Raw genomic sequence first — 20,815 nt, forward strand, 5'->3', positions numbered from 1 at the left:
CCTTTGCGCTATTTGTGCTCTCTCGCCATTGCACCACACGAGGTGCACCCCTCTCCAAGATGGCCGCCCCGCAATATGTGACCTCCTCCACCCTGAACTAACACGCATTGGTCCATCTGGATTGGCTGCACCCACTTAGCCAATCACTACTCGTCGGCACAGGCGAGTGCTGGCCCATGGAAGAAGGCAGAGGAATAAGGCAGCTGACTGAGCTAGCCGTGCTGCCTGATGTTCCAGGTCCCTTAGCCCTGCCTCCTCGACCCACGCATTTGTATTCTCTCCAGCCCTTATGATTGTCAGCCTAGCCCCTGGCCCTCCAAGGCATTTACGGCGAGACTCAAAAGCACCTATACCATAACACGTACTATAGTACTATGCACCGTACCTCTGACATGAGACTCAAGCCACTGTGTTGCCTATACCTAGCCACTGTGTTGCCTATACCTAGCCACTGTGTTGCCTATACCTAGCCACTGTGTTGCCTATACCTAGCCACTGTGTTGCCGATACCTAGCCACTGTGTTGCCTATACCTAGCCACTGTGTTGCCTATACCTAGCCACTGTGTTGCCTATACCTAGCCACTGTGTTGCCTATACCTAGCCATTGTGTCGCCCACACTTAGTCACTGTGTTGCCTATATCTAGCCATTATCTTGCCTATACCTAGCCAATGTTGATTGATAGCTGATCGCTGCCCTGCGCTCACCCATCATGCCCAACATCATACCCCCACCGTCCGCACTTATCCCCCCTACGCCCTTCCTTCCATCCTTCTTCACCAAACCCACAGATCACAAACCTAGCACACCTTCGACGCGCCCTAGAGCTACTAACTCTAGAAATCAAATACTAGGCCTCCACTCCAGATCCTCACCGCAAACCCAACTAGCCAAAACTGAAAACAAACCAACCTCAGAACACCACAAACTGGCCACTACCAAGAAGGCAGCCAAAGGGCAGAATACCACCCCACTGCCACGCCCAGACTTACAATGTGCATTAATTAATGCCAGATCCCTCCCTGCCAACGCTACTGAAACTCATGACCTTGTAACCAACCTTGACATTCTTGCCATCACCGAAACCTGGCTACACAATGCCGCCGGCCCTGCCATCTCCCTAGCCATCTCATCAGGATACTCCATCCTTAGACAGGACAGAACACTGTCCACAGGTGGGGGGGGGGTAGCCCTCATAGTCAAAGATCACCTAGAAATAAGACAACTTTCCTCCAAATTAGGGGAGAACGTAGACTATCTGCCAAGATCGCACTTTCTCCCAATACCACCATCACCCTCGATCTAGTATACCGCCCACCAGGCCCAATACTGGACTTTCAGGACAACCTCTCACATCTACTAGGTGTAACGCTCACCTGATTCCCGTAGAGGCGCCGGTCTTGACTGGGCGTATACCGTATCTTCAAAGGTGATGTGTAACACACGGCTGGCTCTTTGGGCTGGACCTCTGTGCACAGTATGTCTGACTCGAAGGGTAAGATGTCTGCAGATAGAAAATATGGGATTAATGAACTGGGTTATTGAATGTCTCTCTCTTCTTCCCTTTCTCTTCTCCTGTAGAACCCCAAAGGTTAACGCTCTCACCTTAGGTAAGTGAACGCCGTGCTCTCCATCTGCCTCGGGGCAGGGTGCTGTAACCAGTTTCTTCACTGGATAAGGGGAGCAGGCCTCTTGACTTCAGAGGACTGCTGTCCGTCGTTTACTGCACGAACGGTAAGTTTCGAGTAATTCTAATGTCTTTAAAAGTCTTTAGTAATGATGTCTCTTGTTTTGCAGGGTTCCGGCGATGGCGGATGACGGGCTGAAGTGAGTTGAAGATGGAGCCCGTGTGATGAATAGAAGCGCCTGGAAGCACGTAAGTAAGCGCTTGTTGCCTGCTTCACGATGCGCTCTGTCTTTTTATTTTGCAGGTACAAGTTCGGAGCGGCTGCAGGGTGCCAGAATACCCACTGGGTTAGATGTGGAAAGGAGTAATGGCACGTGAGTATTAAAGTTCCCCAATGTCTTTAAACGCACCTTGTTTTGTCTTTCAGATGCGGGATGCAGCGCCGAAGGCCTCCGGAGCGTGCAAAGAGTTGGTAAGCTTTTGTCTTTCAGATGCTGGAATGCAGCGCGAGGCGTTGGTGACAGCCGATGGACCAGGTAAGTGAAGCGCTGTCACTGAAGACCGTAATGCTAACCTGTTCTTTCTTGTCTTTATAGGTGTTGCTGAAGACTGGATTCAGGATGGTAAGCCTTTTTCCTTAGGCCCAGGATCAGATGCAGAAGACACGATGAGCGTTCTGCTGCAGAGGATGCAGAATAACGCAAAGCAAGATTCATCCATCAGGTGTGGTTTAAATAGCCTCCTGTAGTGCTTAGGTGCCTCCTTCCACAGCCACGCCTAGGTAAGAAAAGAGTTCCTGCTTTCCAGAAGAGTTCCAGTGTTCTGAACCTAGGGAGTGGCTCCTGCCCCACCCAACAGGAAAAGTAGTTCCAAACAGAAGAGGATCAGAGGCTCAACTGGCAGGCAAGTAAGCAGCATGGTCTGCTGCAGGTAAGTCCACCCAAGCATTATGAGCCCGGCGCTTCCAGCGCTGGGACTGGGCATATTTATGAGCCTGGTGCCACTGGCGCCAGGACTGGGTCCAAAAGGTCCCAATTGGGACTGGTTGGCACTCGGAACCTGGGTTATGGATCTGCTTCCAAGGGAGTTGGGAAAACCCTGACCTTTTGGAAGCAGAGATCATGACACTAGGTGAAAACCTTAAAACTACGACCGAAACTATTCTTTTAGGAGACCTTAACCTGGGACTCCACGACCAGAAAGATAGACCCTCCACTACACTAGCACAAGCTCTCCAAGAAATGGGCTTTGAACAAAAAGTACTCCATCCTACCCACAACAAAGGACGTACTCTTGACTGGCTAGCTGACCACAACCGTGGTCCGACCACTTTCTCATTCATTTCCTCATCCCTACACCTAACAACTCGGCAAAAAAACTCAAGTCAGCACCTCCAGCCCTAGCCAGAAACGCCAAGAACATCACCAAAGAAAATATCTTACCTTACCTAGACACTCACGACTAACCTCCCTGCCACATCAGACCCAGCTGCACTGGCGGATATCTACAAATCCACCATTAGCACTGCCATAGATGATATCGCCCCTCTACAAAAGAAAAAAATCAAAAAATACCAAACACTCCAATACTTGGTTCTCAGCAGAACTAAAAGAATTACGAACCAAAAAACGCAAAGCCCTAAACTTATGGCAAAGTGCGCCCAACGCATCCTCGCTATCCTCCTACAAATCACTGGCCACCCAATACAAAAAAAGTATCATAGCAGCCAAATCCGCGTCCTACAATGAAAGAATCTCCAACGCCTCTTCAGAATCCAAAGAGCTTTTCGCCATCTTCAAGGAATTATCCACACCGGCTACTAAGTCTCAAGAGGTTGTTAAGGACCAAGCTTGGTGTAACACCATACAGTCCGCCCTCAAACAAAATTGAACTCCTCCAAGCAAAAATCCTAGACCATCACAAAAATCTCACTCAGCACATCCTATCAGCATCCCATACGGAAACTGTGACTGAGAACATAAAGACAAATCTCTTTACTCCATTCAAATTTAGAGAAGTCTCAGAAAAAGAGAAAAAGAGGTAGTCGATATCGTTATCAGAATCAAACCTTCTAATTGTAAAGGCGACGCCTGCCCCGCTAAACTAGTTAAAGACTGCGTAGAAACACTAGCACCAATTCTTAAAACTTTCATCAATGCATCGTTCAACTCAAACTCAGTCCCAACCAGCCTAAAAGAAGCTTGGGTGCGCCCTCTTCTCAATAAACCCACTCTAGATACCGAAAACGTCAACAACTATAGACCCATCACAACCGTTCCCTTCCTGCGACAAAGTTGCCTACAAACAAATAAAGCAATACCTGGAAGACAACAGCATTTTAGGAAAAAGGCAATCGGGTTTCCGCCCGGGACATGGGACCGAATCAGCCCTACTAGATCTCAAAATCCAAATAAATGACATCATGGACAAAGGCAAACCTGCACTCTTGCGCCTGCTAGACCTATCTGCCGCCTTTGACCTGGTCAATCACAATATTTTAGGCACGCAACTCAAAAATGAAGCCCACTTCTCGCCAGAAGCCATCTCCTGGGTCAAATCATTCCTCGAGGGTCGACTTATGAAAGTCTTTTCAGACTCTGCGAGCGCTACCCCCACCACTATCCACTGTGGCGTCCCACAAGGGTCCTGCACTGCACCCACCCTATACAACCTCTTCACCCTCCCACTGTTCAATGACTTGGACCGTCGTCACATAGCATACACCAATTATGCTGATGACACGCAAGTCCTGCTCCCTCTCACAGGGGTCTATGAACAAGACGCAGCAGCATTAACCAAGATCTATACAGCCATCCAAACCTGGATGGCAGCCAACAGCCTCTGCCTAAACGGGGAAAAAACAAAGATCCTACTAGTTGGCACCAAAGAAACACTAAACAAACTCCCACCGCAGTACAAATCCTTTAACATAGATAACTCCATCATCACAGTCTCCACTGCAGTAAAAACGCTAGGAGTATACCTTGACTCCACTCTCTCCATGACACGGCAAGTCAATGCCATAGCCTCCTCTGCCGCACTCACCACTAAGATAATCAACGCCGTTAAACCCTTCCTATCCACTAATAACTGCTTGGCCATAGCTAGAGCCACAGTAGGTACCAAATTGGACTATTGCAATGCTCTCTTCTTGGGCACGTCTGCACAAAACCTAAAAAAAATGCAAGTCACACAAAACAATGCTCTAAGAGCAGCCCTAAGCATCCTTAAAAGGGAACACATCTCCCAAGCCAGAAAAGAAGCCCACTGGTTACCTATAAAAGAACGGATACTATTCAAATCCATGGCCATCACCCACAGATGCCTTTCCGCCAAGACTCCGCCCTATCTTTCTGAAAGAATCACCCTTAACACATCCACTAGACCCACAAGGTCACACATGACCAACCAGACCTACGTACCTACATTCAAAAGAAGCAAAGCCGGGGGGTCTAGCTTTCAACACCTAGCACCCAAAAACTGGAACGCACTCCCCACCGCGCTTAGGAACGAAAACTCATACCATGTCTTCCGCAGACTACTCAAAACCATGCTGTTTAACTAACTCCACCCCACCTTACCTATCCTACTGTATTTTCACACCTGTATGTGAATAAGCACAACTGTATGTAAATATTCAAATATGTTCTGCAATATATATATATATATATATATATACACATATATATATATATATACCATGTATGCCTGTAACAAGTAAGATTGCTTTCAGTGCCACGATGCCCCTGGGCAGATGTGCGCTATACAAATCCAAATAAATAAACATCTCATCTGCCAGACGGAATGCCCACTGGCTGCCAGGACCGCATAATGTTTATAACCCCATCACTCGCCCATAAATGTCTGTCTAACACTGCTCTGCTATACCTATCGAGCAAAATTAACAAATCCCAATCCAACAGACTGACCCGGGCTGCCGACTAACACCTACTCTCCGTCCCCAGATTTAAGCAGTCAAATGCAGGGGGCCGCAGCTTTCCTGTGGTAGCCGCTAAACACTGGAATGCACTCCCATTAACGCTTATATTGGAATCATCCCTTTTTTGGCCTGGCCCCCCCTCCCAAAAATGGCAAATGGACAGTCTGTACAGTATGTACAAATGGCTATGAAATATTGCGCGCCGTCACTGCACCCTACTCCTAGTATAGTCCCTGGGATCCCCCAAATGCTCCCATCACAGTCGCTGAGCTCCCTCATCCCACTCCTACCCAGTCCCTGGGCTCTAACCGCCCTGCTCCCACCACTATCCCAGTGCTCCTGCCCATCCTGCTCCCACCACAGCTCCCCCGCCCCATTCCCAAGACAGTCCGAGGGCCAGTGGGATCTGGTGAATTTTTTTAAGTGGAGGGGCATAAATATTTCCCATAAAAATGGCATAGCGACCGAGCGCAGCGAGGGAGCCCGAACCAATGAAGGGAGAGTTCGGGGGGTATCCGCCTGTGAATTTTTTTTTAAATAATGGGTTAAAATGTTGCATTTTAGAGCATAGTTTTAAAAAAATTGGTGAAAAGCCAAACAGTTTGCAATTGGCGCTGGGGGGCAAAGGGGGAAAGCATGGCATTTTTGACTGGACATCTATGATAGATATCCAGTAAAATAAATACCATCCCTGTCCCATGGGCTCCACAGCATCTCAGAAGGAGAGCTGATTTTGGCAGGTGGGTAGGGGGATTGTGCAAGACATTTTTAAAATGCCTTTGTTGTACAACCCTCCTTCTCCCTCTACCCGCAATCCCCCAAATCAGCTCAACGGACCAAAACAAACCACCACAGTTTAGCCAGCTCAAGAGTACTCCCTCAGCTCGAAAATGCAGCTCAGGGAGTGCTCAGTGTTTCACTGGGCTGGCTCCTCTGCTCCTCCATAATGGGCGAGGGGGCCACTGGGTGGATGCCCCCTCGGCCATTATGGATGAGCCACTAGACTCGGACTGGTCTATAGGGCAATAGGACAATGCCCGTACTAAAAATGCAAAATGCTAGTGCAGGCCAGTCAAAATGGGCCACTTTTTTGGCCAATGTGGGCCAGTTTGATGAGTTACTTCACTATGCATTTAGTAGTTTCGACCATTGTTGCTGAATAAATATCCTTTAAATATCACCTTTTGCTTACATTTTAACAGAAAACACCCCCTTGTGTACTATTCAAACAGTCTGTGACTAAAGGAATGAATATCCATTTGCAACTGCGGGCCACTTTTTCATTGGTGTCCGAGTCCGTTTTATGGTCCAGTCCGACCATGTGTGCCGCCCCTGGCCATTTCCTCCAACCTAAACAAAAACACACTTTTTTCCATTTCATGCTGGGCTCTCGTGCCCCCCCCCCTGGGAAGTTTGAAGACCTCTGCTTTAGACCTTCCGAAAAAGCCTCAAAACCTGGTTATTCATGCAAAACCCCCAACTTATCAGACAGGGAGATCGCACACCCATACAACTGGATTGCGCACTCCTGTAACAAGAAACCAGATACTTGTGCCATCTGTTTATTTGTGATTTTGTCATAAATGTACCCAGCGCACAGATGCTTTAGGGCTTGGAGCACTCTACGAATGCAAATAAATAAATGAATGAATGGGATTTTGACTAGAATTATTTAAAGGAAGGGGTTTCTGTGTTCCATAAAAAGGAAGATTTGTGGGGTTACAACAAGCCATCCGGAACTCAGGTACTACAAGATCTTCACCCAGAAGGGAAGAATACCGCGACTCATCCAATGGAGTCACAATTTTCCACCAAACAGCTGTCTTCTCCCATGTGGTCTACCCTCATATTACCACCCCCAGGGGCAGGATCAACGGCTGCTGTCCCCTGGCCGTATGGGGAGGAGATTACCATTGGGGAATCAGTGATGACTCCACAGGATTCATCACAGCTCCCAGGAATAGGAGTAGCGTGTCTGCTTCCTTCGGGCCCACGACACTGACTAACTTGTCCCAGCCACTTTTATACCCATAAGGCTGTGTGGGGGTGTTTCTTTGCAGGGCTCTCCCTTTAATAAGCAGTCTTGACCTCCCGAGTGGTCCTTTTCTACTTGATTCTTTAAGTGGTGGTTAGGATCTAGATTCCTTCTCCTTTCTTGTTGGGTCTCAGAGAGATTGCCATAAATTAGAGTTAAGGGCTGGCCCTGTGTTTTAAGCACAGCCTGCAGCCTCAACACCAGCGTGGATTCCCTCCTTTGCGGTTAAATGAATCTGCAGTGGGGAAGCTAATGCGATGATTCAGTGACAGGATCTCGTCACTTCTCCCCAGAGAGGTGCCCTTCCCTAAGAGACTGGGATGGGGAGGCTGCTACCCAATATTCCCCCGAAGGCTTGGTACAAAGCAGGAGGACCTCATGGGAAGAGAGTCCCTTCATGGGGATAAGGACTCTGCTTACATGAAAGAACCCCCCCCCTAAACCCTTGTACTCAGAGGCCATGGCCCCATTGACTCATTCTCCCTCCCAACCTGAAACTACTGTTTGTTATTGTTAAGTCTCTACTATCTCACATGTAAGACCAGAAAGGACTGAGACGAAGAAGAACCAAAGATACATACAGAAACACAATACAAGGGATTACCAAAGTATTGTGACGAGGTGGAGACAGACAAGTGATCACAGTTCAAGGGTGTTTATTGAACTTCATCATGGGTGTGAAAAACGCCTATCTAAACCTAAATCTAAGATGGGAGCAAGCTACAACCTTCAAATAATAGAAAATGCTGTCCTATTCGTGCCGTCAAAAAAAAAAAAAAAAAAAGATAGTCTATACTAAAAGGACCTATTGCCAAACCTTACTCTATAGAACAAAAAGTGTGGGGGGACAATGTTCACAAAAAGAAAGAAGTGTTCACAAAGTAAGTCAGGATGTTTAGGCCGTTGGCCTCCCTTCCCCATGTTTTTAACACGGGACAAGGCGGGTCACTCTAGCACAGCACACTCATGGGCTTCTTCGGCACAAGGTCACAGTTCCTTTTACCAACATCAGGGCCTTCTATGCCAAAGCCTCTTTAGTACAAAGTATCTTGCTTCAGAGGGCCTTATGCACCAAACCAACAAAGAAAAGTTAAGTTCCAAAAAATCTTCTAGTTGGGCGGTTTACTCGTTGCCCGAGATTACCCTTAGCCGGGCTCAGATCCTTCTTTCCCAATTACCCTCCCTCGGTTGGGTTCAGACCAATTAATTCCCAGGCATCCCTCACTCAGGTTCACATTTGCCAACACAATATCTTCACAGGTGGGTTGTACTGTTCACCCCGGATCCCCCTCTTTCGGGCTCACATCCCCTTTTCAACCAATTAGTGCCCCTCTTCTAGGCTCAGACCAATTTCAGTTCATATGTAATCGAAGTCTTTTGAATGTGAACTTGACCTGCTGCAGGATCACTTCGATTTTAATGTTTAATATTTTCAGGTTCTGGGGTTCCAAACGGAGACCTTCGAGCGAGCACCCACGCTGCGCTGGACCACTCTGTATCTGGTACTTCACTGGGTTTTCTTAAAATTCAACCGCACACTAGTTCTTTGTTCATACAATGGTTCTGCTTGCAACCTTGAGCATAACACAGTCCGGTCTGCTATCTTTTTCTGCCGAATCACCGGCTGTGCTGAAGTCGTTGGCGTTGCTTTACTGTCAGAGTCAAGGACAGTAACACGGTGGCAATCGCTTCTCCCCACCTTGGTTATCAATGCGGGAGGGCCCTGTGTACAATTGACACACTCTACACCGCTCGTCAGCTGAAATTCCTGGTCTTATGTTTCTTTTCCTTGAGGATTCTTGAAAGTCGCAATCCTTTCGTGAAAAGGACGAGGGCAATTCCCTCCTCGTCGTCCTCTCTGGTCTTGCCGCCTTTCTCCTCGGTTTAAACTGCCACCCCGGAATAGCTGCTTCCTCGTGCGTTTGGCCTTGTTCAGAGTGTGCCTTCGTACTTCGCCTTTTAGCCCCATGGGGAAGTGTGATGGAAGTCAGGTGTGTTTAATTATCAGTAATTGCCTGACTCTGCCTGACCCTTGTGTTTGGACACATCAGGTATACAGCTCTGGTGTTAGTCCATTGTCGCTCACGATGAACTGTCCGTGAGAATGTGTTTGTGTCGAGAAAGGGGAGTGCGGGGGGTGGGTGGGCGGTTGAGATTCCAAGTATTCTACCTGGTAGGATGGGGAAAAGGTGTCATAAGGAAGGGGATACACGTCTCGCCCTTCAGTATCTCACTTCTACTACCCGAAGACCCACCCATCCAGATGATCCTCCCGCACTGGTCCACCCCCAGAGACTGGAACCAATATTGATGGCCGTGTCCTGGCCATCTGGATGACAGATCCCTGGGGATTAGCAGGTAAGACACCTTCAGGTTTATCACACAAGGCATGTGAAATGCAAACCTGCGTTGCCCAAAGCGTTAAGAGACAGTCAGTCTCGGAAGAAGAAGCCGAAAAGAACCATGCAAGCGGGAGTGAACGTTATACGCTGCAGAAGCAGAAAAAAAAACAGCAGTGGCATGGCCTAAAACATGCTGAGACCGCTGCGTCAACGGCTCTGTGGAGCTGCATATTCCAAAGAGGCGGAAAACAGGAATACGCGCAGAGCACGTGCAGAACCAACAGCGACCTGAGACCCTGGGAAGAACCGGTAGCGATCCACATTGAAGATAAAGCTAACAGGAGTTACGGAGAAGCCGGGATGCTTCCAAGGAGCCAAGTATTCTTCAGGAGTGATCTCCCTCATCACACTAGTGATACCCAGAGAACCAAGAGCCAAGTATCCCCCAGAGTGATCTCCTTTATCCTAGTGGTGATATTCAAGATAACCAAAAGTCACGAAAGTCAAAGGGGTAGTCTCTCGAATTACTGGAGTAGTCTGCAAAGTAAACAGGGGGTCACAAGTGAACTGTGGTGATACGAAAAACCATAACTCTCAAATGTGCCTCGGGAGTGATCTCACTCGTCACAGTGGGAACCCCATCACCTGTGAAAGATACCAAAAGGACCAATCTCCCTTAAAGTCAAGATATAAAAAGTCCTGACAAAGAGCCAGCACTAAAAAGAAAAGATGATAAAGCCTGAACTCTGTTGTTTGAAAATCCTTGGGAGGAAGTAAAGAGACTTCTAAAGAAATGTACAAAGGACTACCCAGGAACAGTCTTCAAAACTCGTATAGATGGGCCACGAGAAGGGAGTCATTCTCCTGGTTTAAGATTATTTGGTAAATCAGACCCTATTGCAAGAGACAGCTGTTAAGTCAGCCTAAGATTAGATGTTTCACCAGGAGGAGGGAACCACCTTTTTGGTTTATTTCATAGTGGTAGTGATAGAGTAGTTTGCTTGGACAGAAGACAGTATATTGGTTTTCGACTTGCATCGTGACGAGCACCAGAGTTTTTCTCTGTTGAGGTAGGGAAGACCCCTCTAGAAGAACAAGTTACTTACCAACTGTAACGTTCTTTCAACTGGATGTTCCTCCCACGTATTCCTCATCTTATGATAATTAGTTATCTCCAGCTTCGCTGCTCCGCAAAATAATTTTCTCTCGGCAGAGGGCGCTGTGCTCGAGGTCGTGGCGTCGATTGTCCCTCGACGGACTCCATACTCTGTCGACGTCACCAATGGTATAAATAGCTCGAGCCGCGCCCGTTGCTTCAGTTCCGTTTTTTTCGATGAAACATAACTGATGCACTCTTCGTGAGAGGAAAGTATAAGAAAAAGTAAACTGTACTGTGGGTTGGATGGGAGGGTCGATGAGGAATACGTGGGAGGAACACCCAGTCGAAAGAACGTTACAGTTGGTAAGTAACTTGTTCTTCGAATGGATTGTGTCCTCCCACGTATTCCTCATCTTATGATAGACTCCCATAGCAGTGGCAATTTTGGAGGTGGGAGTACTACTTACAGTTTTCATGGACAGAATGCAGAACTGCCTTGGCAAATAACCCCTCATTGGAAGAGGCCGTATCCAAGCAGTACTGCTTGATAAAAGTATGCATTGTTTTCCAAGTTGCAGCTGAACAAATATCTGCTGCCGGGACTCCCCTCTTTAGAGCCGCAGAAGTAGCCATTCCCCTTGTAGAATGGGCTCGAAGCCCATCTGGTGGGTCTTTTCCGCCAATCTGTAGCATTCAATTATGGCCAAAATGATCCAGCGGGATATGGTCTGTTTTGTTATGTATGATATGATATGGCATTTGTAACGCGCCTATACACAAGTGTTTCAAGGCGCGACGAGGCGGGGGGGGACAAAGGGAGACAGAAAACGATCCTAATAGGCCAGGTGTCATTCAGATCGCGCAAGTGCAAGGGTAGGGTGACTGGGAAAAGTGCAGGGGAAGGGGAGAGGGGAAGTGCAGTACATGGTTAGTAGAATACAAGATAAATAATAGGGCCAGCTGGTGGCAAGTGCAAAGGTAAGTCCCGGGAGAAGGGGCTGTAGGAAACAGACAGTCCTGTAGTGCATGTAGGCAGTGCAAGGAAGAGTGGCTGGGCCAGGACATGAGATCGGTGAGTGGCCCAGTTGCAGATTCAGTGCAGGTTCAGTGATTTTAGCAGGGGAGAGAGGGAGAGAAAGCGGAGGCAAAGAGGAAGGTTTTGAGGTGCTTCCGGAACCGGAGATGGTTCTCCTCAAGTTTCGGGGAGGTAGGAAGGCTGTTCCAGAGGGAGGCTCCTGCTGCGGCGAGAGATCTACCCCCAGCTCGTTGCTTGGAGAAGCGGCTGACCCTGAGGTAGTTGGAGGTGGATGAGCGAAGGGCTCGAGAAGGAAGATATTTAGGAAGAGAGAGTTGCAGGTATTTTGGCCCAAGGCCCCAGAAGGCCTTGTGGACAATGCAGAGGGTTTTGAACTTAATCCTTGCAGCCACTGGGAGCCAGTGTAGTGATTTCAGTCCTGGAGAGATACGGTCCCTGGGCTTGAGGCCAAGGACAAATCTGGCAGTCCTGTTCTGGATGAGTTGCAAGTGGCGAAGAGTAGAGGCAGGAAGATTTAGATAGAGGCTGTTACAGTAGTCCAGTTACTGATAAGCCCAGTTTATGACCAGTATAACCCACAACAGTTGGTCATCTTGTCGTAATTTAGACATCCTTGAGATGTAAAAACTAAGAGCCCTCTTGGGATCTAGTCTGTGCAGTCTCTCCTCTTCCTTGCCCAAATGAGGAGGAGGATAAAATGTTGGTAGTATTTTTTGTGACAAATGGAAGTCCGAAACTACCTTTGGTAAAAAGTAAGGTTCAACTTTAAGGACTACCTTATCCTTATAAAAAACATTATATGGTGGTTTGCATGAGAGAGCCTGAAGTTCACTAACCCTGCGGGCTGATAAGGCCACAAGGAGGACAGTTTTTAGTGTTAGAAGTCTCAATGGACAGGAGTGCAGAGGCTCAATAGGTATGCAAGTCAAAAATGTTAGTACTAAATTTAAATCCCACGTTGGGAAATGAAAAAGTACTGAAGGGTATACGTTAGTAAGCCCTTTTAAGAATTGAATGATTAATGGTATTTTGAAATATGAAACCTCTTCCGAGGTGCGCTTGAAAACAGACAGCGCAGCAAGGTATCCTTCGATTCTTCCTATATGGAGCCCCAGATTGGCTAGATGTAATAGAAAAGAGAGCACTACTCGAGTGCCACATTGAAAAGGGTCCACATTCTTATCTTTGCACCAGTTAGTAAACCTGTTCCAGCGACATCGGTACAAAGATTTTGTTGCTGGCCTTCTGGCCGAAAGCAAGACTTCCATTACGTCATCTGGAAGATCCCAATCCTTGTATCTCAACCTCTCAGAAACCATGCATGAAGGTTGAGTGTCTTGACCTCTGGATGGAGAACCCGACCTTCCTCTTGCGAGAGAAGATCCTCTCTTTGTGGAAGACGTATTGGAGGGCAGATGGACATGTCTAGAAGGTCCGGGTACCACTTCCTCCTGGCCCAATCCGGGGCAATTAGGATCATGGTTTTCCTGAACTTTCTCAACCTCTTGATTACTTGAGGAATCACGGGGACTGGGGGAAACTGGTACAGCAGTGGAAACTTCCACTCCACTACGAATGCATCTCCCAGAGCTCCGCCTTTGAGGAAATCCCCTTGAGCAGTACTGATCGCACTTCCGGTTGATCGAGGTGGTGAACAGATCCACTTGAGGGGTTCCCCAAAGGGCGAAGATCTCCAGAAGGACTTACTGAGCCAGCTCCCACTCGTGAGAGACCGTGCTCTGCCTGCCCAGAGTGTCTGCCATCTTGTTGTTCTCTCCGGCTAGGTGAATTGCCGATAGAGAGATTCCTTCTCGTATTGCCCAGAACCATAGCTGCATTGCCTCTCTGCACAGTGGTAGTGATCCTACTCCTCCTCTTTTGTTGAGGTAGTACATGGCCACCGTGTTGTCCGCCATTATCAGGACATTCTTTCCCTGTACAGAGGGCAGAAAGGCCTTCAGCGCTAGTCCGATTGCCCTCAGCTCCAAAAGGTTGATGTGTAGTTTGGAATCCGATGGAGACCAACGACCGCTGATTGTCAGATCCTTGGTGTGTGCTCCCCACCCCGTGAGTGAGGCGTCGGTCACTACTGTTATCTCCGGCCATGGTTGCCAAAGAGATTTTCCCTTGAGAATGTTGTCGTTGCAAGCCCACCATAGAAGATCCTGAGCAACTGCGCTCGGGACTTGCAGAAGATCCGACATATTCCCTGAGAACTGGGACCACTGAGTTCTGAGTGCCCATTGAAGGGATCTCATTCTCAACCTGGCCTCTGGTACTAGGAAAATGCAGGATGCCATGAGGCCGAGCAACCTGAGAAAATTGAAGGCTGGTAGACGTTGGGCATTCTGGAACTTTGTTACCATCTGCTGGATGTGAAGAGCTCTCACTTCGGGAGGCGAGGCTTTTCCCCGAGGAAGTATCCAAGACTGCTCCGATAAACTGGAGCTTTTGGGATGGTATCATATGAGACTTCTTGAAATTGAGGGAGACGCTCAATTTGTGGAGGAAGTGGCAAGTGATCGAAAGATGTTCCTGAACTTGTATTGGAGAACTTGCTCTGATCAACCAGTCGTCCAGGTAGGGATATATGTGAATACCTCCTCTCCCGAGACTCGCTGCCACAACCGCCAACAGTTTGGTGAAAACCCTCGGGGCGGAGGTCAACCCGAATGGCAGAACTCGAAACTGATAATGAGAATTGCCAATCGCGAACCTCAGGTACCTTCTGTCCTTTGGATGCATTGGTACATGAAAGTAAGCATCCTGAAGATCCAATGATACCAACCAATCTTGGAGTTGGAGAGCCTGAAGGATCTGAGAAAGTCACCATCTTGAACTTGTCCTTCCTGAGGAACTTGTTCAAGTTTCTCAAGTCCAAGATGGGTCTCAGTCCTCCGTCAATTTTTTGGAATGAGAAAGTATGGGGAGTACCAACCCCTGTTCCTCTCCGCTACAAGTAGCTGTTCTATGGCACCTTTCTCTAGCAGGGTTAAAATTTCCTGCAACAAGAGCGGATCTGGAATTTTGGCGGAGTTGGCTCCCGGTGGATGATTCTGAGGCCTTTTTAGGAAGGGGAGACAGTAACCTTGGGCTACTGTTTCCAGTGCCCAAGCATCTGAGGTACTGCCCCGCCATTCCTTCAGATGCTGAGATATCCTGCCTCCCACTGGTGTTTTGTGCAACAAGGTCCCAGAGGGATTTGGAGGCGGCTGCAGGAGTGGCTGAGGGTACAGATGCCGCTGCTGAGGCTGATTTTGCACCTCTTCCCCGTGCTCCACGAGGGAAGTTTCTTTTGCCTCTTTGAGAAGCCTGTCCTCTTCCTCTACCAAACGAGGAGTAGTAACGATAAGAACAACCCCTTCAGGAAGATGAGCCGGAATAGGGTTTTAGAGGCTGGCGCATGGAGGCGCTAAGCGATTTAGCTGCCGCTTTCGAGGTCTGAAGTTTTTCTAGGCTTTTATCAGCCTTGCTGACAGCCTCGACCCATCAAAGGGCATGTTAAGGAGTCTGGCTTGCACGTCTAGTGCAAACCCTGACTTCCTCAACCACGCAGATCTGCGTAGCACAATGCTTGCAGCCATGATCTGCTAATACTATCAGCAGTATCCAGTCCACACTGGAGACATTCCCCCATTGCCTCCTTCCCGTCTTTGACTATATTCAGGAAGCCTTCCCTTTCCTCGCCTTCCGGAATATGATCAGCAGCCGCCGCCGAAACACAGTCCCACAGGGTATGGGTAAACCTGGCCATGGTACAGGTGACATTTGTCGATATAAGGGCCATACTGCCGGACGTGAAAACTTTACGTGCCCAGGCATCAACTTTTTTATCCTCTCTATCTGGAGGGATAGTGGGATATGCAGTTTGCTTTGATGTGGATGCAGCCTGAATGACTAGACTTTCTGGAGTCGGATGCTTGTTTAAGTATTCGGGATCCGTACCAGCTGGTCTGTATTTCTTGGTAAAATTACTATCTGCAGCAGCAATGCTCTCAGGCTTTTCCCAGTTTTTCTCCACCGTCCTCTGAAGAACCTTGTGAAAAGGGAGAACTGGATCTTTTTGAGGACCTCTGACAATTCTATCCGTCATGTCATCCTGTTCAAAAACGGGTGAAGTGTTACCCCAACCCATATACTCAATAACTCTAGTTATAAAACCCCTGTACCCAGCGTCTGCATGCTCAGCAGGATCAGGTCTGGCAAACTCTAATTCTGGGGAGGTGTCAATCCCACTGGCAGAATGTAGAGTGTCACTCAGGTCTCTCATTTTAGATTCTTGATCAATAAGTTCCTCAGGAACTTGCTTTGTACCATATGAAACTCCAAAAGGAGTAACTTTGTCTTCCTCTGAGCCAGATTCCTCATAAATTGGGACATGGGCTTAAAAATATCTGATCTGGGCAACGGAGTGAATCTTCTTTCTTCCTCCGCGTCGAAGGAATAGAGAAATCCTTTGAAGTTGTCGAAGGAATCTTCGAAGACTTCGAAGATGACTTCAACACGGGCGTCGAGGTTGTTTTTGGTTTCGATGCCGAAACAGTCGATGCCGTCGATGAAATCGTCGAAGTCATCGACGACTTATGTTTTTTAAATGGCACCGGAGAGGTGCTCAACTCTCGAAGAGTCCTCGACGACTTGCCGTCGACTCGAGTTTTTCGAGTATCCTCCACACTACCGTTTTGTACCATGGTAGTCTTGGACTTCCCTTTGTCGTCCAATGGAACGACTTTAGGGGTATGGCTTTTCCGAGGTTCATTCGAGGGGGTCTGGGCCGCATTCTCGAATACCTCCATCATTTTTTAACGAAATTCTTCCCATTTTCTGGGAGAATCCGATTTTGTCGGACACCGAATTTCTTCGGTCAACTCTGAAGATGATGATGAGGGAGATCTACGTCTCCTCTTCATTTTTTTGGACGAGGAAGAAGAGTGTCTCGATCTACTCCTGGATCGAGATCTCTTGGAGTGCCTATGGTGATCCGATTCCTTCGAATCAGTCGCTTTCTGATGTCTTTTGGACGTAGCCTTCTTAGAGGCTTGCCTCCCCACTGACAGTTTACCTCTCCTCTCACGAAGAGCTTTCTTGGTCATGGATTGGCAGGAACCACAGTCGTCGGTCCGGTTACAATCTACGCACTTCTTGAGCCCAGTCTTGGGTGTCGAAGGAGTCGAAGATGACGACATTTTCTTCAGAGAAAATCTCAAGCGTGCCGTTCTCGATAGCGAAGCGATCGGAAAAACAGAACTGAAGCAATGGGCGCGGCTCGAGCTATTTATACCATCGGTGACGTCGACAGAGTACGGAGTCCGTCAAGGGACAATCGACACCATGACCTCGAGCACAGCGCCCTCTGCCGAGAGAATTTTTTTTTCCGAAGCAGCAAAGCTGTAGATAACGAATTATCATAAGATGAGGAATACGTGGGAGGACACAATCCATTCGAAATAGAGAAAGGTACGTTCTTTTCTTTAATTGATATAGCCAAAATTATACCACTTCATCTGCCTCCTTAATCCATCTCACCAAACTAAGCAAGCAGCAAAGTTCTCTGCGTCAGACCACAATATCATTAATCTACTTCACCACCACCCCCAAACTCCAGCGGATAACAATCTTTGTTCGCTGTGGAGCTCCCATTCGGGTGTACATCTCATCCTGCTCAAAACGAGTTCCAGGTCTGCAGGTAGCTATAGTCCTTCTCTGACATGTTCTCTGTCCGCAAACATTTACAGGCTGAAGAATAAATGCGTCTCGGGGCAAGTGATTAATCCAAGGGGCCCTGTTTCCTTAACCTTCTAAGGTGTAAACCCGGTAGCGGTCGGACCAACCAAATCTCTTACGACTATCTTCCCCATATAGAAGGTGGTGAGAGCCTACAACCGGGCCTATGAGAAAAAAAAGGAGGAATGGTGACTCAAAGAGAAATGTTGGTTCCATCAACAACAGAATATGTTTTTAGGGTGAAACAAATTGCATTTATTATTTATGTTGTCGAAAAAACGTAAGGGAGTTTGACAATTAACATGGTGGAAACAATAAAATGAAATAAAAACTCACTGAAACGTTCACTGGGAAAAGGCAAACGGAAAAGTACGTCAAAGCAAGTCAAGAACAAGGGAAATGATGGCTTGGCTCTTAGGGGGGACAGAGCATTTCAAACCTTTGATGCAATGTTTGAGTAGGTTTGGCCCCAAGACCCTCAAGTAGGGACATAAAGAGAGATCCATTACAAAACATTGAATTAAAATCTCAAAATGACAATGTTTCGCCCAAGGGAACGGCTACATTTTCAAATATGTTTTTCACTGCCTTAAAACGAGGATGGGTAAGTGTTTAGGGTACATTAGTGCATAGTAGCGGGAGTAAGCTCAACCCAAAGCAACAATGTGTGGGAGATTGACTTACGGTCGCCTTTCCTCTATACTGTTGCGATGTCCCATGGAGCGGGGCGTATGGCTAAGCAGCAATGTAGAATTATTTTCTATGCGTGGATGCCCGGACATGCCCTGCACGGTACCTCACCCACATGCCTGCCCAATGGTCAGTCCGTTTCTCTTTGTTGGTGGGACAGAGCATCTAGCAGCAACTCTGTGTTGTTGCGCACAGATTTACCTCCCACGGCTCATGCTCAACAGATTTAAAAGATGCACCAGGTGCCCACAGAGCTACTCCTTCGCAGACCAACACAACATGTGTTTGTCTTCTTTGGATAAGTCTTGCGCATGGCACCCTTGCAACGCGTGTGCTTTCCTATCAAATCAAGCACTATTTAACTGATGTAGCTTTTGGAGAGCAGCTGACAAAAGATGAGGATTTCTTTGCATGAAGGTCAAAAGTTAAGTGAACTTCCTGAAGGTACGCATGCATATGTAACGTTGTGCTCACACTTGGAGTTTGTACTAATCACCATATGCGTTAAATGAATGTACTTTTTGCTAAAAGAAGAGGCCTTCTCTTTTATACGGCGGCGTGTAAGACCTGCTGACCCGGCAAGAACTTGTTTTTAACAGAAGAATTGTGTTTGGTCACTGTATGTCGAAGCATGCTGAGCCTGCTAAAACTATCTGCAGAATACAGGTGGGGGGAAGGAATGAGTAAGCATGGCCTCGAGCACAGAGATACGGGCACAAAGGGGCACGAAAGAATGTGAAGACCGGGATAACAGGAAACCACGATAGACCACGATAGCAAATGTGCAATGGTTGTTCGTTAAACTCCAACTGGATACTTCAGATAAACTCCAACTGGAGATCCGCCCTGGGGTGGACGTGTGCTATGTGCAAGGCAATGTAAACAGAAAAGTATAAAAGAGCACGATGTGTAGAGGAAGGCGCGGCACTTCGACGACTTGCTTTGCGAGACGTTTGAACTTGCGGCCCATTCGCGAATGCTTGTGCATTAATAAAGTAATGTTTACTTGGCTCTTTTCTGTCTGAGTTATTGCAGGGTCCCTCATTGTACTGGTTATGGTGACGGCGAGAAATCGCACCCACATTTATTTTCAAGGGCATCCTGTGCGGGTGATACCTTACAGGTCTAATCTTGCACGGGAGGGGTCTAAGGGAACCCTTTCCACTAGCACATGCGGGGCACACCAGGCACGTGCCGAGGTCCCTCAGATGACTAGGGAGACAACCTGCCCTGAGCCGGCACACACGCAGTGCATACCTGGGACTTGCCCGTGGGATACTAGGGCACTAAAGCAATACCCTCCACCGTGCCTATCATGCAATGGAGCAGGAGGCAGCATACCCCTAAAAACGCAAGACCGGCACCCTACACACAGCCAGAATGTTTGAGCCGTGGGAGGTATACACCTATCCAACATAGAGAGATACCCCATAAGATCTATGAAGGGGCATTCGCCAGCTCAGCAACCTCATAAATGGGAAACTACCTATTTTAGCTCACACAAGGAGAGACACACAGAGTCCAAAAAAAAGCAACCGTCTACCTCACATCAGCAACATCACTCCCCATCAATACTTTACAATACAGGTTTACATATGAGGCTCTCAAAGATGGGAGAGCACATGTCAGGGCGTGCACGCGTACAAAGTAATGCTACATTGCTGCTTAGTAACATGCTCCGGCTCTTCCCCCGTTCCGTGGGACATCCCAACAATATGAAGGAAAGGGGACAGAACATACAGTACCTGCTAGTGCATCCGAAAGAACTGTAGTTTTAAAACCTCAATGTATCATTAGCAAATGTACAGCAATAAACAATGCACATTACTGGCAAAACATTCAAGCAAAACACCGGAAAGAAAGTTAAGTGAAATAAATACCTTGTTCACGTTCAACTTTAGATTGTGGGAGTAGGGTTTGTTCAAGAGGTCCTGCGTGCTTTTCCACAGAAGACACATTAGTTTGTGCTCTTTTATCATGGACAATTTTGGAAGAATCTGTTTGAGAATCTGCCTCGTCGGCAGATGCTATATGTTTTGTTGTAAACTCCATTTGTGCTGCCTTTTGTAGTGGACTTTCCGCTTCTTTGGGTAGAACCATCAGCTGATCAGGCTGATCGTTATCATGCTTGGATTCTTGAAAGAATTTGCTAGGTTTCGGTGAGGTACTGGAAGAATCAAAATCTGATACATCTGAAAGGCGACAACACGATTTCATTGTTGGTTGAACAATGCAAGAGTTTAACTGGCAGCGCATACTCTAGAGCAATTACTGGAATCATCCAAGTACAGCATCAAATTCAACAGCAAAGCCCAACCATTG

The 20,815-nt window shown here is 47.6% G+C and overlaps 1 protein-coding gene across 5 annotated transcripts in view; it reads right to left on the reverse strand.

The window, feature by feature from the left end:
• ANKRD26 (ankyrin repeat domain containing 26) overlaps positions 1 to 20,815 on the reverse strand; it is a 915,250-nt gene that overhangs the window by 580,404 nt on the left and 314,031 nt on the right. For all 5 annotated transcript variants that reach the window (XM_069627947.1, XM_069627948.1, XM_069627949.1 and 2 more), the window contains one exon: positions 20,374 to 20,685. In XM_069627947.1, coding sequence (XP_069484048.1) covers positions 20,374 to 20,685 — 312 coding nt within the window. The remainder of the gene's footprint in view (positions 1 to 20,373; positions 20,686 to 20,815) is intronic.

Source organism: Ambystoma mexicanum, chromosome 12 (assembly GCF_040938575.1).
Source record: "Ambystoma mexicanum isolate Mex_15411 chromosome 12, UKY_AmexF1_1, whole genome shotgun sequence".
Lineage (NCBI taxonomy): Eukaryota > Metazoa > Chordata > Amphibia > Caudata > Ambystomatidae > Ambystoma > Ambystoma mexicanum.